This window comes from Ornithorhynchus anatinus, chromosome 16 (assembly GCF_004115215.2).
Source record: "Ornithorhynchus anatinus isolate Pmale09 chromosome 16, mOrnAna1.pri.v4, whole genome shotgun sequence".
NCBI lineage: Eukaryota > Metazoa > Chordata > Mammalia > Monotremata > Ornithorhynchidae > Ornithorhynchus > Ornithorhynchus anatinus.
This window is the reverse complement of record NC_041743.1, coordinates 3,648,808-3,675,272: the sequence shown is the minus strand read 5'-3', so window position 1 is coordinate 3,675,272 and position 26,465 is coordinate 3,648,808. Positions and strand designations below refer to the sequence as shown.

The 26,465-nt window shown below is 55.9% G+C and overlaps 2 protein-coding genes across 9 annotated transcripts in view; one reads left to right on the top strand and one right to left on the bottom strand.

The window, feature by feature from the left end:
* Positions 1-1,362: 1,362 nt before the first annotated feature.
* GPR161 (G protein-coupled receptor 161) lies at positions 1,363-21,969 on the top strand. 3 transcript variants are annotated; one of them, XM_029081456.2, is made up of 6 exons: positions 1,363-1,445; positions 11,508-11,892; positions 14,879-15,606; positions 16,678-16,785; positions 17,894-18,013; positions 19,264-21,969. In XM_029081456.2, exons 2-6 carry the CDS (start codon positions 11,543-11,545, stop codon positions 19,509-19,511), a joined length of 1,554 nt encoding a protein of 517 aa, XP_028937289.1. In that variant the 5' UTR covers positions 1,363-1,445; positions 11,508-11,542; the 3' UTR covers positions 19,512-21,969. The 3 variants fall into 3 exon arrangements, with proteins under 3 accessions (XP_028937289.1, XP_028937290.1, XP_028937291.1); XM_029081457.1 differs by lacking the exon at positions 1,363-1,445 and adding an exon at positions 1,548-1,626; XM_029081458.1 differs by lacking the exon at positions 1,363-1,445 and adding an exon at positions 1,664-1,719.
* A 2,790-nt stretch (positions 21,970-24,759) lies between these two features.
* The window catches only part of DCAF6 (DDB1 and CUL4 associated factor 6), a 76,432-nt gene continuing 74,726 nt past the window's right edge, over positions 24,760-26,465 (bottom strand). For all 6 annotated transcript variants that reach the window (XM_029080753.2, XM_029080754.2, XM_029080755.2 and 3 more), the window contains 2 exons: positions 25,825-25,930; positions 24,760-25,216 (listed from right to left, as the gene is read on the bottom strand). In XM_029080753.2, coding sequence (XP_028936586.1) covers positions 25,152-25,216; positions 25,825-25,930 — 171 coding nt within the window. In that variant the 3' untranslated portion in view covers positions 24,760-25,151. The remainder of the gene's footprint in view (positions 25,217-25,824; positions 25,931-26,465) is intronic.

Here is a 26,465-nt window from a genome sequence, read left to right as displayed (position 1 = left end):
GAATCCCTGGGGAGGGAAGGAAGAGGAAAAGGATGGGAGTCCAGTTGTATCAGAGAGATCGGGTGGCACAAGAGAGTCAGAGAGAGAGAGAGACAGAAAGCCACGCAGGGATGGGGAGAAGGGTGAGAGAGGAAGCACTGGGAAGAGGCGTGTGTGGGGCAGAAAACAGGGTTGTGGGATGGGGAGGGGGGGATGTAAGGAGATGGGGAGGGGCAGGAAGGGGGTAGGGATCGGGGGAAGGAGAGATGGGAAAGAGGGGGCGGGATGGAGAAGAGGAGAGATGAGGAGAGGAGGAGCGAGTAGGGGAAGAGAGACTGGGAAAGGGAGGCGGGAGGGAGAAGAGAAGCAGCATGGCCTAGGGGATAGAGCACGGGAATCAGAAGGTCATGGGCTCTAATTCCACCTCCGCCACTTGTCTTCCGTGTGACCTCGGGTGAGTCACTTCACTTCTCTGTGCCTCAGTTCTCTCATCCGGAAAATGGGGATTGAGACTATGAGCCCCCTGTGGGACAGGTACTGTGTCCACCCCGATTTGCTTGTATCCACCCCAGAGCTTGGTACAGTTACTGGCACGTAATAAGGGCTTAACAAAGTGCCTGGCACAGAATAACAATAATAATGGTATTTGTTAAGCGCTCACTATGTGCCGGTGAGCCTGCCTTCTAGACTGTGAGCCCGTTGTGGGCTGGGATCGCCTCTATTTGTTGCTGAATTTTCCAAGCGCTTAGTACAGGGCCCTGCCCATAGTAAGCACTCAATAAATACAACTGGATGAATGAAGTCATATAAATTCTTAACAAACACCATCGTATTATTATTATTGGGCCTCTAAACCGTAATCTGATGGTGGGCCGGGAATGGGCCTGTCTGTTGTTGTGAGGTACGATCCCAAACGCTTAGTTAAATCAGCGCTCCGGCAATACGATTGATTGATTGATTGATTGATTGGGGGAGAGGGATGGGGAGGGGAGGTGGGAGGTGGCGGGGAGGAAGGGGAGGAGGAAGAGCAGGGAAGGGGGGCCGGGAGGAGGGGCGGGAGCGCAGGAAAGTTGGTGGCCCTGCCGCTGGCCCTCTGGCTGGCCCTCCGGCCGGCCCTCCGGCCGGCCCTCCGGCTGGCCCGCTGGCCCCCTCCTACCAGGAGCTCGGGGGGTGAAAGCCGAAGCCCTCCGGGACCCTCCGGGACCTCCCCGGACCCATCGGCGGCCAGAAAGACGAAGGAGAGATTGAGAAACAGCAGAAACAACCCCAGGACCAGAACCAGGACCAGGACCAGAATCACGACCAGGACCAGGGGGGACAGAGGAGGAGGAGGAGGACGAGGAGGAGGAAGAAAGAAGGACGAGAAGGAGGAGGAGCAGGAGATGTAGGAGTAAGAGGAGCAGGAAGAAAGGAGGAGGAGGAGGAAGAAAGGAGGAGTGGATGGTCCGGGCCTGAGCCGGGCGGCGGTGAGTACCAGGACTGGCCCGGGGGCGAGGGGCGGGAGCAGGAGCAGGAGCAGGAGGAAGAGAGGAGAAGAGGAGGAGGAAGAAAGGAGGAGGAGCAGGAGGAAGAGACGAGGAAGAAAGGAGGAGCAGGAGGAAGAAAGGAGGTGGAGGAGTGGATGGTCCGGGCCTGAACCAGGCGGGGGTGAGCACCAGGACTGGCCCGGGGGCGAGGGGAAGAGGAGGAGGAGAGGAGAAAGGAGGAGGAGTGGATGGCCCGGGCCTGAGCCGGGCGGCGGTGAGCACCGGGACCGGCCCGGGGGCGAGGGGCGAGGGGAGGGGGGAGAAGGAGGAAGAGGAGAGGAGGAAGAGAGGAGGAGGAGGAGGAAGAAAGGAGTGGTGGATGGTCTGGGCCGGTCGGGCCGAGGGGCGAGGGGAGGAGGAAGGGGGAGCGGGTGTGCTCAGCATTGTCCCCAGCATTGGCCACCGGGCGGAGGTGGGGTGTCCCGCTCTCCCCCCGACCCACCGGCCAGAAGCCGCCCGCAAGGTCCCCCGGCCCGAGCCGGACCGGACCCTCCGGAGGTCATCGAGGACAGTCCCCTGCCTCCGACCTAGCGCCCACCCAGGGGAGGCCGCGCCCGGCCGGGAGCCGGGGGGAGGGGATGGAGGACGAGGAGGCCGGCGGCCACAATCGACCCCAAGCTTTGTTCGGAGGTAATCGATCGTTCGATCGATCCTACCTATGGAGAGCCCGCTGGGTGCAGAGCACTGTGCTGAGCGATCGGGAGAGGACAGTGCACCGGGGTCGGGAGACACGTGCCCTGCCCTCGACGAGCTCACAGCCTGGAGGAATGAGACACGGGATCCTTCAGGGCCAGGGATGGTGGTAGCGTACTCCCCCGAGCACTTAGTACAGCGCCCAATAAACGCCTTTGGCGCCCAAGCGCTTAGTACAGTGCTCTGCACACAGTAAGCGCTCAAAAAATACGATTGAATGAATGAAGGACTTGGTAGGTCAGCCCCTCCCCAGAGCTGCCCGGAAGAATATGGGCCTTCCTCCAAATGGACCTCTCAAGGGTGATTTCTCCCACTCCCTCAAATGGGGATTAAGACTGTGAGCCCCACATGGGACAATCTCATGACCTCATCTCCACCCCAGCGCTTAGAACAGTGCTTGGCACGTAGTAAGCGCTTCACAAATACTTTAGAGAAGCAGCGCGGCTTAGTGGAAAAAGCACGGGCTTGGGAGTCAGAGGTCGTGGGTTGCAATCCGGCTCTGACCACTTCTCAGCTTTGTAACTTTGGGCAAGTCACTTCACTTCTCTGTGCCTCAGTTACCTCATCTGAAAAATGGGGAATCAATCTGTGAGCCCCACATGGGGCAACCTGATTACCTTGTATCTACCTCAGCACTTAAAACAGTGCTTGGTACCTAGTAAGCGCGTAACAAATACTGTCAATATTATTTTTGTTATTATTACCTCATTCTAGCCCTCCTTCCCAGGGTGACTTTTCTGCACCCTCCCTCTTTTAGTAATTTCTACCGAGACTGATACATCCCTCCTCCACCTTCCAATAATGTTCTCGGGGGTCTGAGAGCCTACCCGCTCTACTAGATCGTACTCTCCCTGGCACGCGGTACAGTGCCCTGCACTCACTAAGCGCTCAGTAAATATCTTTGCTTGATCGATTGCTCATAGGCACCCAAGACACTCAGGTCGTCTCCCCCTGCCTTTTTCCTCTCCTCGCTGTCCGATGAGCATCTTAGCACCAGGTCAGTGTGAGTAAAGCCAAGTAGAGAAATAAGGCCCTTATCTGACTGTCTTGGGTTTAATCTTACAAACTGAGCCCAGGATGAATAGCCTACCAATTAATCAATTAATGCCATTTATTGAGCACTTAACTATGTGCAGAGCATCGTCACCATCAGTGGTATTTATTGAGGGTTTATTGTGTGCAGAGCACTGTTCTAAGAGCTCGGGAGAATACAATATAACAGAGTTGGCAGAGACATTCAACTGCCCCCAATGAGCTTCTGGCCCATTCATTTATTTATATTAATTGTCTATCTCCCCCTTTAGACTGTAAGCTCACTGTGGGTAGAGAATGTGGCTGTTTATTGTTATACTGTGCTCTCCCAAGTGCTTAGTTCGGTGCTTTGCACAGAGGAAGTGCTCAATGAACACGGATGAATGAAGGCAGGAAGGAAGGAAGGACTAATGTCAGGAAGGGTGGGGAGGGATCTAATAAGAGTCTTCAAGGGAGGCAAAGGGAAGTGAGGACAAGGGCCAAGCGAGAGGCAATAGGCTCAAACTGCAGCAGGGTGGATTTAAGTTAGACTCAGGGAAGAAGTTCTTGCCGGCAAGAGAGGCAAAATACTGGGATGCGTTGCCAAGGGGCAGGGGTGTAATGTTTGGATTTTTTAATGGTATTTGTAACGTGTTTACTATATGCCAAGCGTTGTACTAAGTGCTGGGGTAGATACATGATAATTCGGTTGAACAGTGTCTGTCCCTGGGGATTTTTAAGGAGCGGGTAGATGGTGATCCTTCGGGGCATGGTTTGAGTGCCGTCCGTGGAGGCTGGGGTGGGGATGGTTGATCTCTCAAAGTTCCCGTCGGGATCCGTGATGAACCAATCGGTCACGTTTATTGAGCACTTACTGTGTGCAGAGCACTGGACTATGTGCTTGGGGGAGTCCAGTAGAACAGTTTTGATAACATATTCCCTGTCCACGATGAACTGACAGTCTAGAGTAACTCTGGTGCTTAGTCTAGTAATTTCCTGATTCTAGGATTGCTCAAAGAGTGATTTTGGATGTGGGGAGTCTCGGCCGGCCTCTAGGACCGAATGGTGTCCCTCTTTCTACACACCCACATCCCCTTTCCTGGACGCCAGCCGGTTGTGGGTGCGGGGGGCGGGTTACAGCTGGGGAAGGGAGTGGGTGTTTGAAAGTGGTCTAAGTGACTACCAGAACCCAGATTCCAGCAGGCTCCCTCGCTCCCGGGAGAGTGGAGCATCCGTCAGCCAGTCAGTCGTATTTATCGAGCACTTATTGTGTGCAGAGTACCGTCCCAAGCGCTTGGGATAGTTGAGTAGAACAACGGAAAAGACTTGCATTCCCTCACCACAAGAAGTTGACAGTCTAGGGGAGGAGACAGACATGAATAGAAATAAATAAATGACAGATATGAACATAAGTGTGTGGGGCTGGGGTTAGGTGGGGTGAATCAAGGGAGCAAGTCAGGTGATGCAGAAGGGAGAGGAAGAAAAGGAAAAGAGGGCTTAGTCAGGGAAGGCCTCTTGGAGGAGATGGGCTTTCAGTAAGGCTTTGAAGTGCAGAGAGTCACTGTGGCACTGAGGAATGGAGATTTGTGGTTGAGAAGAAGTGAGATATTTTAGCAGGTGGGTGGGAGACCCAGGAAAGGGGAGGGGCAGACAAGGCAGGGGGAGAAGCAGTATGGTCAACTGAAAAGAGCACGAGTCTGAGCATCAGAGGACCTGAGTTGTAATCCCGGCTTCACCACCTACAAATTATGTGACTTTGGGCAAGTCACTTCACTTCTCTGTGCCTCAATTCCCTCATCTGCAAAATAGGGATTAAGACTATAAGCCCCCTGTGGGACATAGACTGTGTCCAACCTGATTAGCTTGGATCTACCCCAGCGCTTAGTTCAGTGCCTGGAACATAGTAAGCACTTAACAAATACCATTTTTTTAAAAAAAAACAAGACAGGAAGAGGGAGAGATGAAGGAGGGAAGGGAGGAAAGGGATGGAGTGGGGCGAGGAAAGCCGTTTGGAAGCTTCCCTCCCAATCGAGCACTCTAGAATGAAGCTCACTGTGGCAGGGAATGTGTCAGTATATTGTATCGTACTCTCCCAAGTGCATAATACAGTGCTCTGCACACAGTAAACACTCAATAAATCCGACTGAATGAATGATGAATGTGCAGGTGTCCCCCTCCTCTTAGTTCTCCCAGTGCTCTCAGGAAGCTGCTGCTGCATTCCTACTTCAAACATGGCCTGGACTGAGAGCAGTAGGTAGGTGACCCTTGACCTCACCCCAAATGGCAGTCCCCAGAAATGGTCTTCAGAAGAAAGACTTTGAAACCACACTGACCTGACGGAAATTATCTAATTGGCTAACCCTGGTGAGAAAAATGAGGAAAAATACTAATTAAGGGCCTCCAACCAATTAAAATACCAATCTAGGTTAGTTTGGCGATTAAAATAATGTGAGATAATCTCAGTTTCCAACCTCACCATACCATGCTTAATGATGGTGGTTGTTAGTGTTTACCGTGTGTCAAGCCCACTTCTAAGCGCTGAAGTAGATACAAATTTTTCAGGTTGGATACAGTCCCTGTCCCACATGGGTCTCCCAGTCTTAAAATCTCCAGTTACAGATGAAGAAACTGAGGCCCAGAGAAGTGAAGTGGTTTACCCGAGGTCACACAGCTGACAGGTGGCGGAGCTGGGATTAGAACCCGGGTCCTTGTTCAATCCAGTAGGCCATGCTGCTTGCTTTATTGCGCTGGTTCTTGGTTGTTGTTGTTTTTAAAGGTATTTGTTAAGCATCCCGTCCCTCCCCTCCCTCCGACCCACAACACCCAATAATAATAATAATTGTGGTATTTATTAACCACTTACTGTGTACCAGGCTCTCTACTAACTGCTGGGGTTTGGACACAGCCCCTGGCCCACGTGGAGCTCACAATCTCCATCCCCATTTTCCAGGTGAGATAACCGAGGCCCAGAGAAATGAAGTGACTTTTCTAAGGCCACCCAGCAGATAAGTGGCGGAGCCAGGATTAGAACCCATGATCTTCTGACTCTCAAGCCCAGGTTCTATCCACGATGCCACACCCCCCTCACTCTCCCTTCCTGACCAGATTGGAGGCTTTAGGTCTGAACTGGAACAAAACCTTCGGGCTGGGGTCTGCTTGGTCTAAGTCTACAGGAGGTGGGTGGGAATCCCAACTGGGCTTTGTGGGGCAGGTGGCCCACAAAGTTTGCAATGAGCCTCCCCCTGGAAGAAGCTCCAAGCTGCTGTCTGTCCCCCTTGGGGCTCCCAATCTAAGCAAGTGGGAGACCAGGCATCAAATCCCCATTTTGCAGTAGTGGAGGAATCTGAGGCGCAGAGAAGTGAAGTGACTTGCCCAGGGTCACACAGCAGGCGAGTGACTGAGCGGAGATTAGCACCCAGGTCAGAGGGAGTCAGGCCCGTGGTCTTTCCACTAGGTCATGCTGCTTCCCACTTCCCACCGTGCTCTTCTTCAGGCCCCTGGAGATGTTGGAGACGTTACTCTTGGCTCTGTAATAATAATAATGTTGGTATTTGTTAAGCGCTTACTATGTGCAGAGCACTGTTCTAAGCGCTGGGGTAGATACAGGGTAATCAGATTGTCCCACATGAGGCTCACAGTCTTAATCCCATTTTACAGATGAGGGAACTGAGGCACGGAAAAGTTAAGTGACTTGCCCACAGTCACACAGCTGCCAAGTGGCAGAGCCGGGATTCGAACCCATGACCTCCGACTCCCAAACCCGTGCTCTTTCCACTGAGCCACGCTGCTTCTCTATCCTTGGAACATTTGGTATTTGCCCCAGATTCAGCCCCTCAACACTTACATACATATCTGTAATTTATTTATATTAATATCTGTCTCCCGCTCTGGACTGTAAGATCACTGTGGACAGGAAACCTGACACTTCCAGCTCTGCCACTTGTCTGCTGTGTGATCTTGGGCAAATCACTGAACATTATGCCTCAGTTACCTCATCTGTCAAATGGGGACTTAAGACTGTGAGCTCCCTGTGGGATATGGAATGTGTCCAATCTACCCCAGCGCTTAGTACGGTGCCCGGCACGTAGTAAGCACTTAACTCAAATACTATAAAAAAATTGCAAAGTACAGTGCTCTGCGCGCAGCAGGCGCTCGATAAATACCATTGATTCATTGACCGATTGAAGTTGGGGTCTTCACTTATTATGCCGCAGAGCAGTTGGAGGAATCAACTTAAGGGCTAGATGAAAACCTGCCTCTTCTCTCGGGGTTTGGCGTTCGTTTTTGTCAGTGTCTCTCTTGCCGGTGGAGAGGTTCAAGACTCCCCTTTTAATTGGCGATTAATAAGCAAAAAGACATTGAGGGACAACGTTGTGCAGAAATTAGCCCATGCTGAGAAAGTTATTGCTGGGAGAAGATGGAAGACCTTTGCCAACGATGCCTGTTGCTTTCCGGGACTTTTTTTTGGGGCTTCGAGGTGCTGCCGATGAAGGAAGAAGCCGCAGTGCAACATTACGGTGAAGAATTGTTTTTAAATATGTAAAGTGAAGACCGGATAGGTTCAATCAATCAGTCGTATTGATTGAGCGCGTACTGTACTAAGCGCTTGGGAGAGTCCAACGGAAGTGTTCCTTGCCCTGTTGATGGTTTATCAACCCTGTTGATGGGCTCACAGTCTTAATCCCCATTTTACAGATGAGGTAATTGAGGCACAGAGAAGTTAAGTGACTTGCCCACAGTCACACAGCAGACAAGTTGGCAGAGCTGGAATTAGAACCTTCCAGGAGGGCCACATTGCTTCTCAGGGTTGAGGGGATTTTGGAACCAGGATGAACTGGCTGGGGTCATTCAGTCAGTTAGTGGTATTTATTGAGCGCTTACCGCATGCAGGACCCTGTACTGAGCGCTTGAGAAAGTCCAGGATGGTAGTGTCGGTAGACGGGATCCCTGCCCACAGGGAGTCTACGGGGGAGACAGACATTAAAATTAATTACAGATAGGCAGGAGAGGAAGGCCATTCATTCACTCGTATTAATCGAGAGCGTACTGTGCAGAGCACTGTACCGAGCGGTTATGAGAGTAGCGTAACAGTAAGCAGAATCATTCCTTGCCCTCTTCCATGGTTTGTCCCACAGTTGTGAGGTTTACACCGGAGACAGGGCCAAAGCCTCACTCACAGAGGGGAAATCCAGGGCCTGGGGGAGAGGGAACAGACTGGGGGGAGAAAGCCAAGTGAAACTCCATGGGAGTAGGGTGGGGAGGGGGGGCCAGATGGTTTCTTTCTATTTATTTACATCGCTGGGCCACGAGCCAGACCCCCGTGGCTCTCGGCCAGCTGGTGGGTCCTAGAGACTGAAGGGGCCCCAGGGGTGGATGCGGAAAATGGAAACGGGGCATCGGATCGGCAGTGTGGCTTCCGGACACCAACGGTGGCATCGACGGGTCTCGGTGGATTAAACCCCGACAGAACCTCAGGGCTTGAGCCGGGGGCGGGAGCCGTCTCGGTGTTGGGATCCCCCCGACGCCAGGGTTGGTGGGAAGGAGCCGGCCCTCTCACTCTTATTTTTTCCCTTTGGACCCGGTTCTTGCGTGAGGGAAGGGGGGAAGGAGCCTGAGTGGAACGCTAAGGATTCTGGTAACTCCTTCCAGATCCCTCCCTCCCGCCCAGCCTCAGCGTGCGGCCCGGAGGTCGTCTCCGCCGGACACCGGGCCCGTTGTTCCGCGTCGGGAGCAGGGATGATAATACCTGCCCCGGAGGGGCGGTGATCGATGTCTGTCCGGAGCAGAACGAGAGGATGGCGGAGCAGAGCGTGAGGATGGCGTGAGGCGATGCCCGCCTTGAGGAGAAGCTGGGGATGAGGAGCAGCGGGGGGCCGGCTGCCAAAATAGCATCGCGGTGATGTCACCCGCCTTGGGTGTTTGATGTGGTGCTTGGGAACATTCTCCTTCCGTGAGGATTTCTTCCTCGGGGCCCGTGTTCCTTCTCCCTCCCCGCGTGCAGAGCCGAGGGGCAGCGTGGAGCCGGGGGAGCGGGAAGCCAGGCTTTCGGAGCCAGCCGGGGCCTCCGGACTCGGTCGAGGGGAGGGTTTGTGTGGGGCGGCCGGGCCCAGGTCATCGGGCGGTGAGGTCCCGGGACGGGGGACGGGCTCACTTTCCCCGCGTAGTCCCGGGCACGTTCCCGCTGTCACACACACCCGCGCCCTCACACGCTCACACAGTCACATTCAGGCCTACCCTAAGTCACACTCACGCATATATTCTCACGTCTTCCACGTTCACACACCCACCCTCACATAGGGCCTGGAAGTCAAGAAGGACCTGGGTTCTAATTCCGGCTCCGCCACTTGTCTGCGGGGCGACCTTGGGCGAGTCGCTTCACTTTTCTGTGTTTCAGTTCCCTCGTCTGTAAAATGGGGATTAAGACTGTGAGCCCTATGTGGGAAAAAATAAATACCATGATTAAAAAATACCATTATTAGTATTATTAGTATTATTCCATCCCGAGGGCAAAGCCGGTTCTGGCCCCCGGCCAGGGCGGCATGCCCCCGCCGGGCACGTTCGCTGTGGAGCCCACTCCAGAAGGATTGGCCGGGGCTTGTGCCCTCCTGCAGTCGACGGATCCCTTGCCTCGGGCCAGCCGGGCCCGATACCCGCTCACTACCCGGGCCCGGAGAGTCAGTGGTGTTCAGACCCTCCTCCGTCAGCTCCCTCCCTCTTCCCTGTCCACTCCCCCCTCCCCCTGCACCCCAGCTTACACTCTCCATGTCCCTCAAGCTCAGCGTCTCAGTGGGCCTCGTTTTCATCCGTCCCGCCCTTCAAGTCCAACTCATCTTTGAAGTCCTCCGGAAAACCCACCTCTTCCAGGAGGCCTTCCCTGATTAATCTTTTCCTTCCCAAGTCCATCCGACGGCTGGCCTTAGCAGTTATAGCTCTCTTCACCTTAGCACCTGGGACAAATTGGCAATCGACCCCGGCATGAGGGTAGAGAGGCGTTCTCATGGTGGGTGCCCTGCCCAGAACGGCAGATAAATGGATCGATCAATCCATGGGATTTATTGGACGCCTTTTACGTGCAGAGCATTGTACTAAGCACTTGCAAAAGTCCAATACGACAGAGTCGGTAGACATGCGCCCCATCCGCAAGGAACTTACAGCCTAATAGGGGAGAAGGATATTAATATAAATAAATTACGCATAGGTACGTAAGTTTTGTGGGGCTAAAGGTGGGGTGAGTATCAAGTGTTTGCAGGTTACAGCCCCTCGTTCTTCTCCTTTTTTTTAAAATGGTATTTGTTAAGCACTTACTATGTGTCGGGCACTGTGCTAACTGGGTAGATACAGGCTAAGGAAGAAGCAGTGTGGACTAGTCGATAGAGCCCGGGCCTGGGAGTCAGATGGACCCGGGTTCTAACCCTGGCTCTGCCTCTTCTCTGTCGTGTGACCTTGGGGAAGTCACTGCACATCTCTGTGTCTCAGTCACCTCATCAGTAAAATGGAGATTAAGACTGTGAGCCTTTTGTGGGACAGGGAACTTGTCCAACCTGATCAGCTTGTATTTACCCCAGCGGTTAGTACAGTGTCTGCCGTGTAGTGAGCACTTAATAGATACCATGGAAAAAAAAGGAACTTGCAGTCTAGAGAGGGAGACAGACTCCTGGCCCTGTGGCTCTGCGCACATTAAGTGCTTAGTAATTGCTGCTTGAAAAGCAGCGTGGCTTCGTGGATAGAGCCCGGGCTTGGGAGGCAGAAAGACCTGGGTTCTGATCCCGGCTTCGCCACCTGTCTGCTCTGTGAACTTGGGCAAGTCACTTGCTTCTGGGCCCTCCGTTACCTCATCTGTAAAATGGGGATTAAGAGTGTGAGCCCCATGCGAAACGGGGACTGTCCTTCTTAGACTGTGAGCCCGTCGTTGGGTTGGGATCGTCTCGGTATTTGTTGCCGAATTGTACTTTCCAAGCGCTTAGTAAAGCGCTCTGGACCCAGTAAGCGCACAATAAATACGATAGAATGAAGAAATGAAGGACTGTATCCAACTTGATCAACTTGTATCTCTCTCAGCGCTTCGAGCAGTGCCTGCCACGTATGAAGTACTTAACAAGTATTATTCTTATTATTACTATTATTTTAAATACCAATATAATTTAATAATATACTTTAAATGATATAATTTTTAAAAATGCGATCGACTGACTAGAGATGACGGGCAAGAGCCTCCCCACCCAACGAGCCTCTCTCTCTCTCTCTGTGTCTCTCTCTCTCCCCTCCCCCCCGTCCCCCCTCGTCCCCCGCATCCTCCAGCCGGCCGGCATGCCCCGCTCCGACCCTCACCGACCATGAGCGGCCGCCCGGGGAACCTCAGCGCGCCCGCCGGGGACGCCGGGGCCGTCATCGTGGCCGAGGCCATCGCCATCATAGTCATCGCCGTCTCCGTCTGCCTGGGCAACCTGGTGATCGTGGTCACCCTCTATCGCAAGTCCTACCTCCTGACGCTCAGCAACAAGTTCGTCTTCAGCCTGACCCTCTCCAACTTCCTGCTGTCCGTGCTGGTGCTGCCCTTCGTCGCCACCAGCTCCATCCGGCGCCAGTGGATCTTCGGGGTCGTCTGGTGCAACTTCTCCGCCCTCCTCTACCTGCTCATCAGCGCGGCCAGCATGCTGACCCTGGGCATCATCGCCATAGACCGGTGAGCCCCGCTCTGCTCGCCCCCCACCCGCCCCACCCCACCGCCTCCTATAATAATGATGGTGTTTGTTAAGCGCTTACTATGTCCCAGTCGCTGTTCTAAGCCCTGGGGTAGATACAAGATAAGTAGGTTGTCGTACGTGGGGCTCACGGTCTTAATCCCCATTTTACAGATGAGGAAACTGAGGCCCAGAGAAGTTACGTGGCTTGCCCAAGGTCACGCAGCAGACGAGTGGCGGAGGCGGAATTAGAACCCACGTCCTCGGACTCCCAAGCCCGGGCTCTGTCCGCTGAGCCACGATCTTCCCCGTGCTGGACTCACAGAGCCCCCAATCCCTCTCTTCTTCTCCCGGGTCCAGACGGGAAGTTCATTTTGGGCGGGGAATGGGTCTGCTAATTCTGCTGCATTGGATGCTCCCAAGTGCTCAGCACAGTGCTCTGCACGTAATGGCTTCATAGATCCCATCAATCAATTGGTTGATCTCAGCGTGGATCACGGTCAATGGTTTGCCTTCAGATCTGTGGAATGGTTAAAGCGGGTTAACCCTCTGTTATTTCCTTCAGGGCACGGAATCATCCAATCAATCACTATTATTATTATTACATACGTAATAATAATAATGATGGTATTGGTTAAGCGCTTACTGTGTGCCAATCACTGTACTAAGCGCTGGGGTAAATACGAGATCATCAGGTCCCATGTGGGGCTCACAGTCTAAGTAGGATGGGGGGACTAGGTGTTGAATCCCCATTTTACGGCTGAGGGAACTGAGGCACAGAGAAAGTGAAGTGACTTGCCCAAGACAATGCAGCAGGTAAGAGGCAGAGGCAGGATTGGAACCCAGGTCTTCTGACTCTCAGGCCCGTGCTCTTTCCACTAGTATGGATCGAGAGCCTATTATGCGCTGAGCACTGTCGCAAGCGCTTGGAAGGGTACAATACGTGGCTCAGGTATTCTTGGGAGGTACTCAGGTACTCCAGCTTGGGAGTCAGAGGTCGTGGGTTCTAATCCCCGCTCCGCCCCTTGTCAGCTGTGTGACTTTGGGCAAGTCACTTAACTTCTCTGTGCCTCCGTTACCTCATCTGTCAAATGGGGATTAAGACTGCGAGTCCCATGCGAGACAACCTGATGACCTCGTATCTCCCCCAGAGCTTAGAACAGTGCTTGGCACATAGTAAGCGCTTAACAAATACCATCATTATTAACAGAGTTAGTAAATACAATCCCTGCCCTCAAGGGTACATTCTAGCAGAATCAAATCACGTGTATCTGAACTTCCTGCCGAAGGACCCTTTATACGGATGGGAAAATCCCGGCCCTAAACCAGGTAGCGCTAGGCGCTGATTTGAGGTTCTAGAATACGGTTGGCCCCGGCTACGTTTACAACGCTAGCCAAGATGGGGCAAGTCAAAATAACCTCTCACCTCTGAGCAGCTGCTTTCCTCCGGGACACTCAGAAGCAGCACGGCCTGGGGGTGAGAGCCCAGGCCTGGGAGTCGGAGGACCTGGGTTCTGATCTCTCCTCTGCCGATTGTGACCTCGGACAAGTCACTTCACTTCTCTGGGCCTTAGTTGCCTCAAACGGGGATCAAATCCCTGTTCTCCCTCCTACTTAGACTGTGAGCCCCATGCGGGACGGGGAACTGCGTCCGACCTAATTGACTCGTACCTCCCCCAGCGCTTAGAACAGCGTTTGACACACAGTCGGCGCTTTCAAATAATGTAAAAAAAAACCCAACCCTGAAAATCTCAGAGGGAGAAAAATGGCAAGCCCAGAAAGCCCATGTGGCTTGTCGGGGGGGGGGGGGGGGGTGACCCCATCACAGAGATGTGGCCGGAGCCCAGGGCGTATCGGGACCCGCTCCAGTCGGGAAGTTTTGGAGTTCCCCACACTGGTCTCGTTTTGGAACAAGGCCCCGAGAGGATCCGCTTGGGTCCCGGCCCGGCCCAAGGTTTTTATCTTGGGAACGGGCGGCTTTTCAAGACTTGTCTGTGGGGGAAAGACATTTCTGTCGGATTTCTGTTTCCGTCAGGGGAGATTCCCATTCTTGGCTCTTGGGGGGAATTCAAGAGCCTGGATGTTAGAAGTTAGAATTCCAAGAAGAACCCCGGTGGGAGTAGAGGGGGGTGTGTTAGGGAAGGGGGGAGGTCTAAGAGAAAGAGTGGGGAAGAAAGGGAAGCAGCGTGGCCTAGTGGAAAGAGCATGGGCCTGGGAGTCAGGGGTCCTGGGTTCTAATCCCGGCTCTACCACTTGTCTGTTGTGTGACCTTGGACAAGTCACTTCACTTCATCTGTGCCTCAGTTACCTTGTCTATAAAATGGGGATTAAGACCGTGAGCCCCATGTGGGACACGGGCTGTGTCCATCCTAATTAGCTTGTATCTATCTCAGCGCTCAGAAGAGTACCTGACCCAAAAAAGGGGAGAGTAAGAAGGGATGAGAGAGGGAGGAAGAGAGAAAGAGAAAGCCTCGTTGCGGGCAGGGAATCTCATTCATCCAGTTGTATTTATTGAGCACTTACTGTGTGCAAAGCACCGTGCTAAGTGCTTGGGAGAGGACAACAGGACGATAGACTCAATCCCTGCCCGCAGTGAACTTACAGTCAAGAACGTGCCTACCAACTCTGTTGTATCGTACTCTCCCAAGGGTTTAGTACGGTGCTCTACACAGAGTAAGCGCTCAGTTCATACCATCGATGGAGTAATTGAGGAGAAAGAGGGAGGAGAGGGAGGGAAAAAGAGGGAGAGAAAGAGACAGAGGAGAGGGAGGCAGAGAACAAGAGTGTGGCGGAGGGAGGGAGAGAGAGGTGATTTCAGAAAGATGAGGGAGGAAAAAGGAGAGACAGAGAGCGAACAAGAGGACGAAGGCAGGGAGGGGGAGAGGACAGCCGGAGGAGACGGAAGGAAAGGCCACGGGAGAGCCAACGTGAGCGTCTCCCCGCCCCGTGAGTCTCTAACGGCCCCGATCCCCGCCTCCCCCCGGGCAGGTACTACGCCGTGCTGTACCCCATGGTGTACCCCATGAAGATCACCGGGAACCGGGCGGTGCTGGCCCTGGCCTACATCTGGCTGCACGCCCTGATCGGGTGCCTGCCGCCGCTCTTCGGCTGGTCGGCCCTGGAGTTTGACGAGTTCAAGTGGATGTGCGTGGCCGCCTGGCACCGGGCGGCGGGCTACACGGCCTTCTGGCTGGTCTGGTGCGCCCTGCCGCCCTTCCTGGTCATGCTGGTCTGCTACGGCTTCATCTTCCGGGTGGCCCGGGTCAAGGCCCGCAAGGTGCACTGCGGCACGGTGGTCCTGGCCGAGGGGGCCGGCCGGCGGGACGGCCGCAAGAGCTCCAGCGCCTCCACCTCGTCGGCGGGCAGCCGGAGGCCCGGCCCGCCCGGCGCCGTCTTCTCCTCGGCCAGCCAGTGCAAGGCCCTGGTCACCGTGCTGGTGGTCGTCGGGGCCTTCGCGCTCACCTGGGGGCCCTACGCGGTGCTCATCGCCTCCGAGGCGCTCCGCGGCCCCAACAGCGCGGCCCCGGCCCTGGAGACCCTGGCCACCTGGCTGTCCTTCACCAGCGCCGTCTGCCACCCGCTCATCTACGGGCTCTGGAATAAGACGGTGCGGAAGGAGCTGCTGGGCATGTGCTTCGGGGACCGCTATTACCGGGAGCCTTTCGTGCGGTGCCAGAGGAACTCCCGCCTCTTCAGCATCTCCAACAGGATCACAGGTCCGACCCGCCCCCCGCCCCCAAGTCCCCCACGCGGCGCCTTTCCGGTCGGGTCTTTCCCCTCGGGCGGACGCGGGCAGCGGGACTGGCGGCGGCGGGCGCCGGCCGGTCCACGGAGGAAGCCGCAGAGGGTCAGATCCCAATCCCGCCGTGGGCAGGGAATGTGTCTGTTGTTGTATTTTTCTCTACCGAGCGCTTAGCACGATACTCTGTACACAGTAAGCGCTCAATAAACGACCGAATGAATGAATGAATCCCGGCTTCCCGACCCCTCCCCGGGGGTCCCACCTGTCCCTGGGGTGGGGGAGAGGCGGGGCGACCCGGACCGCCGCCCCCCCCCCCCCCGAAGCGCGGGGGTGTCCACCGCTCCCCACGTGGGAGAGGAGGTGGGTTCTTGATTCGATAAGAATAATTAGCATGGTATTTGGTAAGCGCTTACTATGTGCTCAACGCTGGGGTAGATATTTGATCATCAGGTCCCACATGGGGCTCCCTGTCTAAGTAGCATGGAGAGCAGGGATTGAGTCCCCATTTTGTAGATGAGGGAACGGAGGCCCAGAGAAGTGAAGTGACTTGCCCAAGGTCACACAGCAGGCACGTGGCAGAGCTGGGATAAGAACCCAGTTCTTCCGACTCTTAGGTCGGTGCTCTTTCCACAAGGCCACGCTCCTTCTCCCCCGGGGTGGCGTCCCAGAAGCCGCCGCGGTCCCGGCTTGTCTCCACTTGGTAGTTACGCCCGCCCGAAAGTCCTGGGTTCTAGTCCCGGCTCCGCCACTTGTCGGCTGAGTGACCTCGGGCAAGACGCTTCACTTCTCCGGGCCTCATCTTACAGATGAGGATTAAGACCGTGAGCCCCACGTAGGACAAGGACTGTGTCCGACTTTGCGTCGACCCCAGTGCTTCGAAGCACATAGTAAGTGCTTAACAAATACCATAAAAAAATTACAAAGGCCGGGCTGCCGGGAAGTTGGGGGCCTGGATGCCGTGGGAGCCGCCTGGACGGTGGCCCGTATTCTGGTCGACGAGAATGTTGCCGGCCCTTCTCACGCCGCTTCTTCTTTGGCCTTCCAGACCTGGGCCTCTCGCCCCACCTGACGGCCCTGGTGGCGGGCGGGCAGCCCCTGGGCCACAGCAGCAGTAGCACCGGGGACACCGGCTTCAGCTACTCTCAGGACTCAGGTAATCCACCCTCCTACTTCACCTCACCCTTCTCCGACAACCCAGCCCTCACGCACACTTGGCTCCCCTAACGCCAGTCTTCTCACTGTCCCTCCATCTCGTCTCTCTCACCTCCGGTCTCTCGCCCACATCCTGCCTCTCGCCTGGATCGCCCTCCCTCCTCGTGTCCGACGGACGATGCCCGTCCCCAGCTTCAGAGCCTTAGTGAAGGCTCATCTCCTCCAAGCGGCCTTCCCTGACTAAGCCCTCCTTTCCTCTTCTTCCCCTCCCTCCTCTGTCACCCTGACTTGCTCATTTATTCATCCCCGCTCCGGAGCCCGACTGCACTTATGTCCATATCCGTCATTTATTCATTTGTATTAATGTCCATCTCCCCCTCTAGAGTGTAAGCTCACCGTGGGCAGGGGATGTGTCTCGTATAATGTCCTCTCCCAAGGGCTTAGCACAGTAAGCGCTCAATAAATACTGGGGCGGGGGGGCGGGAGGGGGCCCCTGGAAGGAACCGTCCTCCGGCCTTAGCTTCGGGTGACTTCAGATAACTCTTTCTCCGTATCCCCTCTTCCTCCTTTAGCCCTCACCCACCCCTCGCTTATCCAGGAGGAGGAACTGCTCTTGAAATGCATCTGCATCTGAAATTCTGGGGTGTTTTAATAATAACGACCGTGGTAACTTTTAAGTGCTTACCGTGTTCCAAGCACTATACGAAACCCAAGGATAGATCATCGGGTCGGACCCAGCCCCTTTCTTTCACGGGGCTCCCAAGCTACATAGGAGGGAGAACAGGCATTTCACCCCCATTTTACAGAGGAGGGAACTGAGCCCCAGAGAAGTGAAGTGACATGCCCAAGATCCTACAACAGACAAGTGTCCTCCGACTCCCAGGCCCGAGCTGTTTCCACCAGAGCCAAGTTGCTTCTCTGTTTTTTTCCTTCATCTATGGGGATTGTAACGAGCAGATCCCGACTCCCATTTTGAGAATCGTTTGCTGCGGCCTCAGCGGCCGTCCCCGGGAACTGGAACTCGAATAGGAGGACGGTGGCGGGTTTTGGGGGAGGGCAGGTACCTTGGCCTTGTCTCCTAACATCTGGAAAACCTGGACTCGTTTCAGGAACAGACGTGATGCTGCTGGAAGATTATCATTCCGACGAGGCCTCTCACCCGCCCGCTGTTTTTCCTCCGCGGAGGAAGAGCTCCGTGACGTTTGAGGATGAAGTGGAACAGATTAAAGGTGGGTTTCGACAACGGATTCTTCTGGGAAAACCAGAAGCGAAGGTCGGGAGCCGCGTCCTGACTCCTGCCTCTCTGGGGGCTCTGGCCTGACCCCAGAGGGTAATAATAGTAATTATTACGGTACTTGTTAAGTGCTTACTGTGTGCCAGGCACTGCTCTAAGTACTGGGGTAGATACAATTTAAGCAGGTTGGACACAGTCCCTGCCCCACTTGGGGCTCACAGTCTTAACGCCATTTTACAGATGAGGTCCCTGAAGCCCAGAGATGTGAAATGACTTGTCCAAGGGCACACAGCAGACACGGGGTGGAGCCGGGATTAGAACCTGGGTCCTTCTGACTCCCAGACTGTGCTCAATCCACCTTGTCATGATGCTTCTATATCCCATCCTGGCTCTCCCCTCCCCTACTGGGCCTCCTCTCCCCTTTGGGGCTTCCCCTTTTATTAATAATAATAATGGCATTGGTTAAGCACTTACTATGTGTCAAAAACTGTCCTAAGCACTGGGTTAGATACAAGGGAATCAGGTTGTCCCACGTGGGACTCACAGTCTTAATCCCCATTTTACAGATGAGGGAACTAAGGCACAGAGAAGTGAAGTGACTTACCCAAGGTCACACGGCAGAAGAGTGCGGAGGCGGGGTTAGAACCCAGTCCTCTGGCTCCCAAGCCCACGCTCTTGCCACTAGGTCATGCTGAGACCCTGCCTTTCCCATCTCGGACCTCCTCTCCCTCCTAGGGACTCCCGGAGGCGAAAGCGAAATGTTTCATTTACTGGTCCCGTCAGTGGGTGCTCTGAGACGCCACCCGCCCCTCAGGCATAAAACTCTGAGAAGCGGGGCGACTTAGTGGACGGAGCCCGGGCCTGGGAGTCAGAAGGACCTGGGTTCTAGTCCAGGTTCCGCCACTTGCCTGCCGTGTGACCTCGGGTGAGTCACTTCGCTCCTCTGGGCCTCAGTTCCCTCATCTGTATGTGGGGATTAAGACTGCGAGCCCCGCGTTGGGCAGCGACCTGATTTGCCGGTATCCGCCCCGGCGTTTAGTACAGTGAATGCTTAACGAATACCACACACACAGAAATACTCTGAACGAGCTCAGCAGCGAAGCCAGAATAATGCTAACGGTAGCCGTCGAATTTAAGCGCTTACTACGTGCCAGGCGCCGTACCAGGCGCCAGGGCCGCAGGGCTGACCCCTCGCCGACCGCCCCCCGCCCGTCACGCCCCTCACCGCCTTCTTCCCTCCCACAGAGGCCGCCAGGAACTCGGTCGTGCACGTGCGAGCGGAAGTGCACAAGTCCCTGGACAGCTACGCGGCCAGCCTGGCCAGAGCCATCGAGGCCGACGCCAAGATCAGCCTGTTCGGAGGCGAGGCCCTGCTGGGCGTCCCGGGCCCCGGGCGGACGGTCGCGGGGGGTGGGCTCGGGGGCCGGCGGGGCAGCAGGACCCTCGCGGGCCAGAGGCTGCAGCTGCAGAGCATCGACGAAGGCAGCGCCTGAGCCCGGGGCCGGAGAGGAGGGGGCCCGGAGCCCCGCCCCGGGGGAGAACGGCCGGCGGGACGGGACCCTCGCTCGGAGAGCGGCGCCGAGGCGACGGCCCGGAGGGCGTCGCTCTGGGCCGGTGCCGGGGTCCTGGGCAGCCACAGCGGGTGGCCATTTCCGGGCCACTTCTTTCAGGTCTTCCCCGCCCAGGCGGAGCCGCGTCTCTTCCCGCTGCCCGTCGGGGTGAGCTCTTCTTCCGAGGGGATGCCAGAGCTGGCGTGGGGAGAGAAGAGGGGGCTCTGGGTGGTCCCTGGGGTCGGGGGACCGCCGTAGAATCCGTCGACCCGTTTGTCCCGGTCTCCCTCTGGCGGGTCTAGAGGCTTGACGTCCTGTGGGATGCGCTTGGAGAGAAAGAATTCCTCACGCTGCACCCTCCCCGTCACACTCCCAGCGACCCCGTGCTGCTGCAGCAGCAAGGGGGAGGGCCGTGGGAAGTCCGGGGTCAGGCGTCCTCGGGCCCGGGGCCGAGGGGGCCATCTCTGTGGGTACGGCAGACGAGCCACCCTTCGGGTCCCGGAGACATTCCTGCCGGGTGAGGGGCCGGCTGCCGGGATGGGAGAGTCCCGGTTTTCTCCGAAGGGCACGGGGAGGGCCGGGAGTCGGTCCGGGCCGCAGACCTAGCTGGTCAGCTGGCCCACCGGTACAGAGGGGCCCCTAAGGAAGCTGGGGGGACGACGGGAGGAGAAAGAGGAGTCCCGCCCTTCCCTCCTGAGAACTTGAATTTCACACCGGAAAGATCGGTCCTCCGCATTAAAGGGGGTACGCGCCCACACGATCACGGGGCGGTGCCGCTGTCGTCGTCGGGAGGATTCGCTCTGTGGGCAACCCTGGGGGAGGAAACGACGGGACAAGAAATCTGTGGGGAGACCGGAGCAGCCTTCTGACCCCCGGTAAACCCCGGGGCGGGGTGGCCCGCTGAACCGAAGTCAGGAAAGGAAGTTGACACAGGGGGAAGGTTGCCTATATTCAGGGAGCTCGGACCGGGCAGACAAAACCCCAAGTTATGTGGGCTCCTCTGGCTCGCCTCCCCTAAAGCTCCTTCCTTGTTGAACCTCAGAATTCCTACGGTAGTCCGGGTGGGAATCCCCCCCCCACAACCCCTCGGCTGGACATTTTCCCGGCACCCTCCTCCCTCCAGGACCTCCAAGCTGCCCCGCAGAGAGCGAGTGAAACAACTCCAATCCGCCCTCCTCGCCCTTCCCCTGCGGGGCCCATCTCTGGGCCCGTGGGCCCGGGATCGTCCGCGGGGCTGCCGTCAACTCGAAGGAGTCTTTTACTTTTAGCCGAGTTCTCCGATTCGGAGGGTTCGAGCACTGGTAGCCTGCCTGATTGACCCAGCCGGCGTGGGAGACGGAGTGAGGGTGGGGAGTGGGGTGGCGACACCTTGGGTGGGATGGCGGTTTCGTTCTCTCAGCTGGCGCCCTTGGCATCCCCGGGCTCCCGAGGAGAATCGCGGCTTCACCCCAAACCCTCTCCGCCCCGAAGCCCACCCAGACTGGGGCTCTGCCCCTTGGCCCATTGGAGCAGAAAATCACCAGTGGAAACCCTGGGGCTAGAAGATTTGCTCACGGGGGAGAGGAGGAGGAGGTTTGGGCATTAAAGGCAGACGGGAGAGGGGGAATCGGCAGCGCCGGAGAAAGATCCTTCCGATTGGACCCGGGGAGCGGCAGACCCTTCCCGCCCCGGTGGCCGCCAACTGGCCTGAAGGAGCCGATTCCATCGCCGGGATGAACACGGAGCCCGGAGGTGGAGGCTGGAGAGAAGGTTGGGTTCGGCACATAAGATGGAGACCCGGCCTTCCCAACACGGACAGGCCAGCGGAAACCGAGTCACGACTCCCCGCCTGGGTCTGCTCGGGCTTTAGCGATCCCTCGGGGGGCACGGGGGCCGAGGAGGGTGGGGTTGGGGGAGGGTCAGGCAGTCAAATCCAGGAAGGAGCACGAGGGGCTTCAGGGGTCCTCTGAGTCAAGGCCGGTGGCGGCTGCTGGAGTGGCGGGTGGTTTCCTTCGGGCCCGAGCCCACCCGGGGCACGTAAAACACAATCTCTGCCGGTGCTATTTTCACTTTCTTCCAGCCCCACGCGTCCTTGCTGAATGGTGCTGCGGGTCATTTCCGTTCCATTTCGTCCCCGGCAAGCGAAAAGCCTCCAGTCACGCCAGAAGCCGTGGGATGGGGGAGTTTACTCCAAGTGGCCTCGGCCACCGGGTGAGAGACTTCACGCTGGCCTACCGGGTGCCAAGCAGAGCGGCCAGGGAGGGCAAAATCAGCCTTCCGGAACCGCGTTCGATCCGGACCCCGTCCGCCGTCTTCCCCAAAGGAAGCGAGGAGGAGGGGCGGGATTACGTCAGTATTTATAAGGCCGGAAGACTGTACCTAAAGCAGCTCGACTTACCTGATTAAATGCCCATTTCGGTAACCGTGTTCTGTGTGATGGCGCCGGGGGGAAGTGTCCTCCCTCTCCTCCCCCAGTGGTGGCCATCTAAGGCCTCCTCTCTCTGGGTGACCCTTCCCCTCTCCCCAGCAGCCACCGCTGCCGCTCGGACTCGTGTCATACCACTTCCCGTCCCTCTCGACTGCAGCCCGCTCTCTGTCCGCCGTCCGTCGTTGCGAGAAGCGAGCAGTGACGATCATGATGATGATGATGATGGTTTTGGTGATTCTGAAGCACTTACTAGGTGCCCAACACCGTTCTAAGGGCTGGGATAGACACGATGGATTCAGGTTGTCCCCCGTGGGACGCGCCGTCTTCCTCCCCATTTGACCGACGGGGTCACTGAGGCCCAGGGGAGTGAAATGACTCGCCCAAGGTCACACGGCAGACAGCGGTGGGACCGAGAACCCACGTCGTCCTTTGACTCCCAGGCCCGTGCCCTTTCCGTTAGGGGTCGGCGAAAAGCGACCTGCACGGGTCGGGGGAATCTCCCCCGCTCCCGGCCAGCGGGCCCCTCAGCTGACCCGGTTCGTTCCCCGGAGCCGATCGCGTTCCTTACGCCGGTCAGTCATTTGTATTTATTGAGCGCTTACTGTAGAGAGGAGCACTGACCTAAGCACTTAGGAGAGTGCAATAGACTTGGAAGACACACTCTCCACCCTCAAGTCTAGTAGGTCCTGGGTTCTAATCCTCGCTCCGCCACTCATCTGCTGTGTGACCACGGACGAGTCTCTGTGCGTCAGGGACCTCATCTGGAAAATGGTGATGAAGACCGAGAGTCCTTATGTGGGACGGGGACTGGGTCCGACTTGATTAGCTTCTATCTACCCCGGCATTTAGTACAGTGCCCGGCATATAGTTAAGCGCTTAACAAATATCATAAACAACTTCCATTTAAACGAACAAGAAGGTCCAGAAAATGAAAGAACCTGCGACCCATCGATGGTATTTATCGAGCGCTTACTCTGTCCAGAGCCCTGTTCTAAGCGCCTGGGACAGTACAAAACAAGGGAATGAGCAGACACGTTCCTCGCCTTTAACAAGCTTACAGCCCAGAGGGGGAGACAGAAGTAAATATGAATAAATCATTTCACAGAGCAAGTCCAGACTAGAAACAAATCCACCTGGCCCCTTTGGCATGTATTTCCCCCGAGGACAGGGCTGGGTTTTAAATATACAAGTTGGGGCTCCCACACGCTCTGTTTGTTTAAAAAATAACAATACTAGGTATTCCAGAATAGTTCTTTGTCCTTAGAGAATGGGAAGAAATGGTGGAAAATGATCTTCTCCTTGTCCTTGTTGCTGCCAGGGGTCAGGACCAGCTGCCTGCCACACGCACTCCGTCGCCACAGCATGTCCTCACCTATCAGTGGCATTTATTCATTCAATTGTATTTACTGAGCGCTTACTCTGACAGAGCGCTGTACTAAAGCGCTCGGGAGAGTCCGATGCAACAGAGTCGGCAGACGCGTCCCCTGCCCACCACGAGTTTAGAGTCAATCACGTGGCTTAGTGGAAAGAGCCCGGGGTTGGGAGCCAGAGGGCGTGGGTTCAGTAACCGAAGACACGTGGCGGAGGCGGCATTAGAACCCACGGGCAGTTACTTCATCTGCAAGATGGGGATTAAGACTGAGCCCATGTGGGACAGGGACCGTGTCCAACCCGATTTGCTTATATCCACCCCAGCGCTTAGTACAGTGCCCGGCACACAGTAAGTACTTAAACGTCACAATTCTTATTATCGTTATTAATGCGGTGCCATGCAGGGAGATGGTGGCAAACACATGGAAGACCTCACCAAGCAGAGCGAGCGGGCAGAAAAGGAGCAGGCGGTCTTCAGTGGGAGCAGGGGCGAGGGGAGGGGACTCAGGAAAAATAACCCAAATCCACAAATAGGCTAATTCTCCCTCCTGACTGGAACTGCCCATCCTCCCCACCCCCCGCATGCCTTCACATCCCATCTTCAACCAATCGATCGTATTCATTGAGCGCTTTCTGGTGCACAGCACCGTACCGAGGGTTCGGGAGAGTCCGATACAACAGAACCGGCAGTCACGTCCCCTGCCCGAAATGAGTTTACAGTCTAAAGGACCATGCGGATTGACTAAAATCCCTCTTTTCCCAGAAGTCTTCCCTAACTAATCTCTCACCACCCCCAAACTTATTTCCCCACCGACTGCGTCACCTGTGAATTGCGGTCCATACGCCCTAAGAACTTAGGTATTTCCCCACACCAGTCCTTGTGGATTAATGAACATATTTTTATGCTTCCCCCGCCTCTATTATTTCCCTCCCTATTGCGTCACCTGTGAATTGGGGTCCATACGCCCTAAGAACTTAGGTATTTCCCCACACCAGTCCTTGTGGATGAATGGACGTATTTTTATGCTTCCCCCGCCTCTAATTTGTCTCCCCTGCTAGATTCTAAGCTCTCAAGGGAATGGGTCATGTCTGCTTCAGACTCTGGGCCTCGGTTTCCTCATCTGTTACCATGGGAATAAGATTCCTCTTCTCCCTGCCCTTAAGACCGCGAGCCCCTTTTGGGGCCGATCTGCCTATTCTGTAGATACCCCAGGCCTCGGTACAGCCCTCAGGACAGAGGAAGCATCTTTCGCTCCTCCTGGGCGAGGAACATATCTGCCAAATGTGTTGTCCTCTTCCAGGTGCTTAGTACAGTGCTCTGCACACGGTAAGCGCTCAGTGAGCACCAGAGACCATAATTCTCCGAGAGACCCACATCTAATGTAGTCAGATGAAAAACAGCCCAAACCAAGACACCTTTAAAACAACCAAATCTTTTAATTAGAAAGCACAAACATGCAAATAGCAGGTATAGAAATTTCTTTGAACCAACGTTTTCACTAGGATGAGAGTTGTTTCTGAACATTGATCCAAGCCCCCGCGTCGGCGGGTTAAGGAAAATATTGCACTTTGCGTCTCCTAGCACCCCTCGCACCTGGCAAGACGTCTTCAAGGCGTCCCTTGCTAGGTTCCTTTTGCACACGCTCCCAAAGTCATGCACGCAGTTGTTCAAAACAAACGTTAGGTGATAAATCCCCCCAAAAAACAAAACCCGCCAGATCGCGCTAAAGCTCTGTAAGGAAAAATAGAGTAAAACGTCTTATACAAATTTCATCACGCCCCAAGTGCAAGAGGGGAACGGCAGGTCACTCCTGGTCTTCGTTTTCGTTCTCCTGGCCCGAGCCCTCCGATCGGTCCCCCTCCAACCGGTCTGCAGGGTACAAATGGACGTTAGTGGACGATGACGAATCAGCGTGGCCTAAAAGGTAGAGCCGCTTCCCCTTTTCTCCGCCAACATAAAGGCTTTCGGTAAGAAAGGCTGTGAAACGCAGCTCGGCAAAACCGTGCAGCCACAAGTTTCCACCCCCAGTTCGGCAGGCGACGAAACGACCCCCTCGGTCGAGGCTAAGCTTTGCCGGGGGAGGAGGTAAACGGCTTCTAAACGCCTGCTTCCTAAGCCCGGCTCTGCCTCTCGTCTGCCGTGTGACCCTGAGCAGGTCGCTTCACTCCTCTATGCCTCAGTGCCCCCATATGGAAAACGGGGATTAAGACCGAGAGCCCCGGGTCCAACCTGGACCTACTCCGGTGCTGAGTACGGTGCCTGGCACGTAGTAAGCGCTTAACACGTATCACTGAAAACGGGAAAAGTATGCGCTGAACCAATACCAAACCCAAGTCACTTGGGTGGCCGGCCGGGGTCGGGGGGGAGGGAGGACCGGATGGCCGTCTTTGACTCGTCGTCGGCGTGAGTCGCCACGTGGGTCAGCGCTCCGTGCCAGTGGCGGTCAGCGGGAGGGAGGCTCGCTCGGACGCGCTTACCCGCTCGGATGTGATTCAGCGAGGCCAGCATCCGCAGCATGAAGGAGGCCGGCACCGTGATGGTGTTTCTGGTCTCTTCCAGCATGAGCTCATTGCGAGTTATAACCTGCACGACAAGCGGACGGCGCCCTACGTGAGAGGGGAAGGGGCGCGCACGGGAGCGGGAGAAGATCTTCCTCGGGCTCTCGACGTGGGGGCCCGTGAACCGCGGCACGCACCCCCGCCCCGGCCCCGGCCATCCTCCCGGGATCGTTCCCGGCCAACGAGGTCGCCCCTAGGAAACGGGATTCGGTCAGGGGCCCGGGGTCATCTTCGTCTCGGCGGTGGTCACTCCCGGAGGTGTCGGCCGCCTCTCGGCCGCTGCTGTTTATGTACCAGAGCTCTGGGGCGGGCAGCTGGTCCACGCTCCCCTATCCCGGAGCCTCCTTCCTCCTTCCGCGCTGACACCCGTTTGGGCGCCGTGAGAGACCCTGGGGGTTCTCTGAAATACCTTGTGGGCAGCAGGAAATAATAATGATAATAGTAATTATGATATTTAATAATGATGGTATTTGTTAAGCGCTTAATATGTGCCAAGCACTGTTCTAAGCGCTGGGTAGCCACAAGGTAATCAGGTTGTCACACGGGTTCACAGTCTTAAT